General features: G+C 39.1%; 1 protein-coding gene across 1 annotated transcript; it reads right to left on the bottom strand.

Moving 5' to 3' along the window:
• Positions 1-6,127: 6,127 nt before the first annotated feature.
• LOC145127821 (uncharacterized) lies at positions 6,128-6,601 on the bottom strand. Its single transcript, XM_079062944.1, has one exon. The coding sequence runs from the start codon at positions 6,599-6,601 to the stop codon at positions 6,128-6,130; it is 474 nt and encodes a 157-aa protein (XP_078919070.1).
• Between the last annotated feature and the right edge of the window lie 408 nt (positions 6,602-7,009).

The raw sequence follows: 7,009 nt of genomic DNA, 5'->3' as shown, positions 1-7,009 counted from the left end.
ATACCTTCAGGAGCACAAAATCTCCGACCTGAAATTCTAGTTCGGATCGTCGCCTGTAACCTCTGCCTGACCTGCTGAATTTGCTCGGTCATTTTCAACACTATCTCCGTGCCACCCATCATTCTCTGTCCCACTTCTCCCCAACAAATGGGAGTCCAACACCTCCTCCCATACAGAAGCTCAAAGGGAGGCATACCAATACTCGAATGATAGCTGCTGCTGTAAGAGAACTCAGCCTGATGTGTGTGAAACTAACTAGTTTTAATCCTACTAACTTAAACACAAAGACAAACACACGAAAGGCAGTGTACCTATCGATTAGCAGTTTAGTTCAGGTAAGTAGGGTATCGAACACAGGGAACGGTAAACAATTAAAATAAATGCTAATATTATCTAAATAAAACAAGTATTAGAAAGGGGGTTTTCTCTAGTTTTGCAAGACTAGAAACTTAAACAATTAACTAAAACTTAAACTAAGAAACTAAGAGCTAAGCAAATAAAAATCAACTAAATTCAATAATTAAGGAGACTTCTGTTTAGGTTCGAATCATTTATTCCTATGGTTGATTTTATGACAAGTGCAATGGATTAATTGGCATTGGCTACCGATTAGTGTGATTAGGTTCACGTTCGCTATTACTAATCCTTAGAAAACAAATTAATTCAAGCAATGATCAGTTGATTAAACCAATGAGTTTCCTAGTTTATTGATTCGGGTTAAGTAAGACTTGTAATTAGATAATCAAATTGGTGATTCAGTGAACCTCTTGTTGATGGTGTATCACACAAGCTCACACATTAATTTACCTATCTTCTAGTTAATTCTAGTTTCACATTCGTTATTCCTAGACATATAACTATGTGGTCACATAAATCATATGAAATTTATAACTAAGAGATGTTCATACAACTTAATTACTGATTTATTAACAGAGAATAGTTGTTATTAACATATGAGGTTCTTTAACAAGCTTAACAAAACAATATCACCAATTAAAATTAATCCTAACCATAAAATCTAACCATAATCACAAAATCATCTATCCTAAACAGAAGGTATGAGTTTTAGCTCATGATTACAGCAGAAACAAGCTCAAAAACGAAATCAATTGGTAAAAACATAGTTCAAACAAGAGATTAGGTAAAGAGTAAACTTGATTTTGCCTTGATTCTCCTGAAAAATGAATGTAGGGTTGATTCCTTAGCTTCCCACGCTCCAGCAACACCTTTAGTCGACAATTGGCCTCCAAGGGTTCATCTATATGCTAGGGTATCAGACAGGAATACCCTTTATATAGATTTTCACAAAACAGAGGTGACTCGTCGAGTCCAGTGACCGACTCGGCGAGTCCGTCACTTAAAACCCGTGTACGGCAAGTCAGCGTCCAGAATCGCGAAAGTTCGACGTGACTCGTCGAGTTGAGGCCTAACTCGTCGAGTCCGTTTGGAATCAGAATTTTATCAAAACACCAAAGTCATCCGAAATTGTGTCTCGTTTTCAGAACATTTTGAATCTCATCAATCGGAGTTACGGTTCATGAGATATGGCCAAAACACTGACGAGGGGTCAAAGTGTCCAACAACATCCTTCTTTCTTCAAAATCCAAGATCCAAGCCTCCAATCACTAGTTCCGCTTCCTTTTCCATCCGAGCATGTCATTGTTGCTGAAAAATGAAATTAAAAACTAATTAAGCACCTTTTGTTCATTAAATGAGACAAAAACAACATAAATTATTAAGATAATGCATAAATTATATGACTAAATATGCCCATATCAAAATACCCCACACTTGACTTTTGCTTGCCCCAAGCAAAACTGAATTTTAAACATACTAGCATCACATAAGACAATCCCAATCAAACCCAGCCATTATGCCAAGACCGCAACGCATGCATTTGTGTCTAAATTTTTTTCCTAAGGACCCCCCTAATTCTAAATACTCACAATCCTCATAAACACTCGCCCACTTTTTCCGAACAATGCTCATTTTATGCATCCCTCCGAATCCATCCGCAGAAAACCTTCTAACCTCAAGGTATTTTTGGTTGAGCAACCCAAGCACACATAATCTAGAAAATTACAATTTTTCGATACCAATATGGAGCTATTTGGAATTCTTCACTTCTTTGATAATTTGATCTTGATTTCTTTGAATTCACCACTTTCTTTGATTTTTGGTATCTTCATTTTTTTTCTGTAGAATTTTGATCTTTTGATCTTTACTTTGATTGCTCCAAAATTCTTCAAACTTTTCTTGTAATTCTCTCTCTTTTTTTTTTCACATGTAACTCACTTTTTTTTTCACTCAAAACCCTACATGCTTAAGCAGGGGCGCTCAACTTCAACCTTTATTGGTTAAAAATAATAATTTTCCTGGATACATTTCAAGTACACGATGCTAAACATTTTGCATCCCTCAAACTAAGCGAGGTTGTGTTTTTGTCCCATGATTTCACTAGAAGAAAGGGGGCCACAAATGCACTAGAACGTGTATAGGCTCAACTAAACATTTGGGTCTTCATACAATCATCAAACGTAACACTAACATAGAATCCTAATTGCCTTTACCAAATTTTCTAAATTAATCCCTAGTAATTTCATGCAAAAATTTTCAAAATTTAACCTAAGATTCTAATGTAACTAATATAAATATAACCAACCCCTACCCCACACTTAATTTATGCAATGTCCCCATTGCATGTTGTGCATGAAAAAACATAAAAGTAAAGAGAGAAATGGAACAAACTCCCCTGGGATAGTAGTCGCGGAGTTGATTTCCTTCTTTGAAAGCTCCATCTTCAATTGACTTTAAACATGGGAACAACTCATCCATGTCTTGGGTGTCAAATCTTGTGTGGTACAACTCCAAATATGCAGGAAAATAGTTTTGAAAAATCTCTGGGAATTAGTCTTTAAAGGGAATGAGTAAACCCATATCATAGGTCATCAAAATCCAAATTTTGATAGTGAAATAATGAGTAACTCGTCGAGTAAATACAGCTGCTCGTCGAGCAGAAAGCTTTTTAGCAGATAAATCATGATTTTTCAAGCGGACTCGCCGAGCCCAAAGTATGCACTCGGCGAGTACATCGCTGAGTGATAAATGTTACTTCTGCGTTTGAGTCCGTTTCTGCTGTGGTTGGGTATGATGATTTAGTGTCTTCCCATCATCTACCTTTAATTAGCAACACTCCTAAACCCTCTTTGATAACGGACTCGACCTTAGACTCAAAAATTGCACATTTTCTTCTAGACCCGACCCTTACTCTAGCCTTGGCACTTGAGAAACTTGCATGCATCCTAGCCTCAATCTGAAAAATAAGAGCAACCACAAGTGATAAAAGAAAATTCCTACTTAACGTCCTAAAAGTTTAGAGTTCCAAACAACCAAAACAAAAACAAACAAAACAAATTGTTTTTAAAACATCCAAATTAAACACAAAATTAAACTTCAATCTTCATCTTCCTCTTCATCTCCTTCCAGCCCACTCCCTCCAGCTTGGGTTCTCCTTGCTTGCATCCTTTCGTCCCAACTTGACACATATGGGAATCCGGGTCCCGGCCTTGGTGCGAAATTCATTTGTTCAAATAAATAAACAAATGACTCGCTAACATAGTTCATGCCTCTCCCAATTTCGTCTTGGTACCTTCTCAACTCAATGTTGTACCAATCCATGGGTAACTCTTCAACCACCGGAATAACCGGTGGGTCTTCCTAGACTTGCTCTCTCCTTTGCCTCACCCGTCTTTCCGACTCCTCCGGCATTAATGCTTCATCATCATTGGGGATAGAAATGTGCCCCCCACCAAAATCCTCAATAATCCTAGCCCTCCTGAATAATGTTGTGCTAAAGTCCAAAATACCATAAGTCCTTGCAAGCCTTGTAACAAACATGCCCCCGTTAATCTTTGAAGTGACCCGCTCCTTAACTTCCCCTTCCGCTAAATATTTTGCCATACAATATGGCAAATTGCAAAAGACATTAGGAGTGATAATACTCCACATGTAGAAAATATCTAGAGTAAGGACTTTATCGTCATCCTTTCGCATGTTAATAGAACTTGCGATCAGACGATGTATCAACCGATGAATCGGGGAATGGATGCTCCCCTCTTGGGCGGATGAAGGAATGTAAACCCGGTTTGCAATTGTGGTCCACCAAGTTGATGCAACCACTTCTTCAGGAAAGTCTTTATGGTATTGTTCCAAGAAAGATTCAAAAGTCTCAGACATTATCACGTGTTGATCATAAATACCAAGTCTCCATGCCAACTCTGCAATGCTGCACTGACACAGCTCTCCTCCAAGGTAGAATGAAATAACATTTGGGCTGTAGTAGTCATTACCACCCCGGAAGGAAATGGTGGCAAAGAACTCCCAACACAACTCTTGATACACAGGTTCTTGAAGCTTGAATAATCGAGTCCACCCGTCACAAATTATTGTTACACCATCAACTTCAACAGATTTGACCAAATAACGGTTCAGCTCTTCCTCCAACCCAGCTTGTCCTATCCATGCCCAATCTAGTTCATTAGGAACGTAAATCTCCTTGCGCTTCAATGCCTCCAACTTGTTTTTTACACGTGCAAGTGAAGACTTTGAAGTTATTTGAGGAAAATTAAGCCATGGAATGTTCCCATGATTGCCCCCTCCTGGACATGTTTCCTTTGAGTTGGATTTGCAAGAGAAAAGAGGAATCAAGATGGAAGCTTGAGAGAGAACTCGCTCGTCGTGTAGGGATGGCGGCTGGAAGAGTGGCTGCAAATGTTTTACAATTAGGGTAAAACCCCCTTTTACAGAATGTAAAAAAAATAAATATTTTTTTTCGGGTAAATACGTGGACTCGCCGAGTAGTGTTCCTACTCGCCGAGTAGCAACGCGATTTCGCGTGTAATCAGGATTTATTAAACGGGCTCGCCGAGTAAGCGTATGGACTCGACGAGTACGATACTTTGCTTCATAAAATTTTAAAATGCCACCACCCCACACTTGAGCATTGCTTGTCCTCAAGCCATCATCATGAGCACAGAAGAAGAAGATTGATAAAAACAGATCCTAAGAAAAATGAAAATAAAAATGAGAAATAAAGGAAAAAGAAAAGCAAACTCTAAAATCGGTTTGCCTCCCGGAAGCGCTTCTTTTTGAAGAGTCTTTAGCTGGACTTCGTTCCGCTCTAAGGTTCTGTAGTGCCTCCCAAAAGCAGCCCTTCTTCAAGTCCTTCATCTTTTGGAACTCCTTCTTCATATTTCTTCACTCTATGACCATTAACCTTGAAAGGAATTCCGTCTCTTGATATAAGCTCAACCGCCCCATGTGGAAAAACTTGCTTTACTATAAATGGACCATCCCATCGTGTCTTCAACTTGCCCGGAAAAAGTTTGAACCTTGAATTGAAGAGTAACACCTTTTGTCCCTCTTTAAAGTCTTTATTACCCTTCAATCTTTTATCATGCCAACTCTTGGTCTTTTCTTTGTAGATCAAGGAACTAGTGTAGGCTTCATTCCTAAGCTCTTCCAAGGCATTCATTTGCATTAACCGGTTAGTTCTAAGTTCAGCCAAATCAAAATTACACACCTTTAATGCCCAATAAGCCTTGTGCTCTATTTCAACCGGTAAGTGGCAATTTTTTCGATAGACTAGCCTATATGGTGTAGTACCAATAGGTGTCTTAAAAGCTGTTCGGAAGGCCCAAAGTGCATCATCTAATTTATCCGACCATTCCTTCTGATTTCCTCCAACCGATCTCTCTAAAATTCTTTTTAACGCCCTATTTGTTACTTCGGTTTGGCCACTTGTTTGTGGATGATATGATGTTGAGAACCTATGTTGCACCCCATATCTCTTTAATACTTTGGCCAATTGATCATTTGCAAAATGAGTGCCCCGGTCACTAATGAGAGCTTTAGGAACTCCAAATCTTGAGAATAGTTTCTTTAAAAATCGTACCACCACCCGAGCATCATTAGTGGGTAATGCTTGTGCCTCCGCCCACTTAGACACGTAATCAACCGCCACCAAGATATATTTATTCCCTTTAGACATGGGAAAGGGTCCCATGAAGTCAATCCCCCACACATCAAATATTTCACACACTTGGATGCTATCTTGGGGCATTTCATTTCAGGATGATATATTCCCCGCTCTTTGGCATGAGTCACACTCCTTGACATATTGATCAGCATCCTTAAAAATTGTAGGCCAATAAAATCCAATATCAAAAATCTTCTTAGCCGTGTAATGTGCTCCATGATGTCCTCTGGCGGGTCCGCTATGGCAGTGTGCCAAAATTCCTTGACTTTCCTTCCCGAATACACATCTTCTTATCATTCCGTCCGCGCAGCTTCGGAAAAGGTATGGCTCGTCCCAAAAGTAGTATTTAATTTCCGAAAAGAATTTCTTCTTTTGTTGGCGAGTCAAATCTTTTGGGATATATTTGGTTGCTAAATAATTGGCTATATCTGCAAACCATGGCACTTCTCCCGCTATTACCAAGATATACTCATCGGGAAAATCATCCCCAATTTTATCTTCTTCTAACTCCTCCAAAAGTGGGTTCTCTAGTCTTGATAAGTGATCGGCAGCTACGTTTTCCATCCCTTTTTTATAGCGTATTTCGATATCAAACTCTTGTAGAAGTAGGACTCAACGTATCAATCTGGGCTTCGCATCTTGTTTAGCAAATAGATACTTCAACACGGGGTGATCGGTAAAAACGATTGTCTTGGATAAAACTAAGTATGGCCGGAACTTGTCAAAAGCATATACCACTGCTAACAGCTCCTTCTCGGCAGTAGTGTAGTTCTCTTGGGTCGGATTCAATGTCTTGCTTGCGTAGTAGATTGGTTGAAAATGTTTATCAACCCTTTGCCCTAAAACAGCACCCACAGCATAATCACTAGCATCACACATTAGCTCGAAAGGAAGATACCAATTGGGTACTATCATGATAGGAGTAGTGGTCAATCTTTCCTTCAGCAAATGGAATGCTTCATGGCATTCCTT

Source organism: Lactuca virosa, chromosome 7, assembly GCF_052849685.1.
Source record: "Lactuca virosa cultivar CGN04683 chromosome 7, Lactuca_virosa_CGN04683_v6, whole genome shotgun sequence".
Lineage (NCBI taxonomy): Eukaryota > Viridiplantae > Streptophyta > Magnoliopsida > Asterales > Asteraceae > Lactuca > Lactuca virosa.
This window is presented reverse-complemented; position numbering and strand designations above follow the sequence as displayed.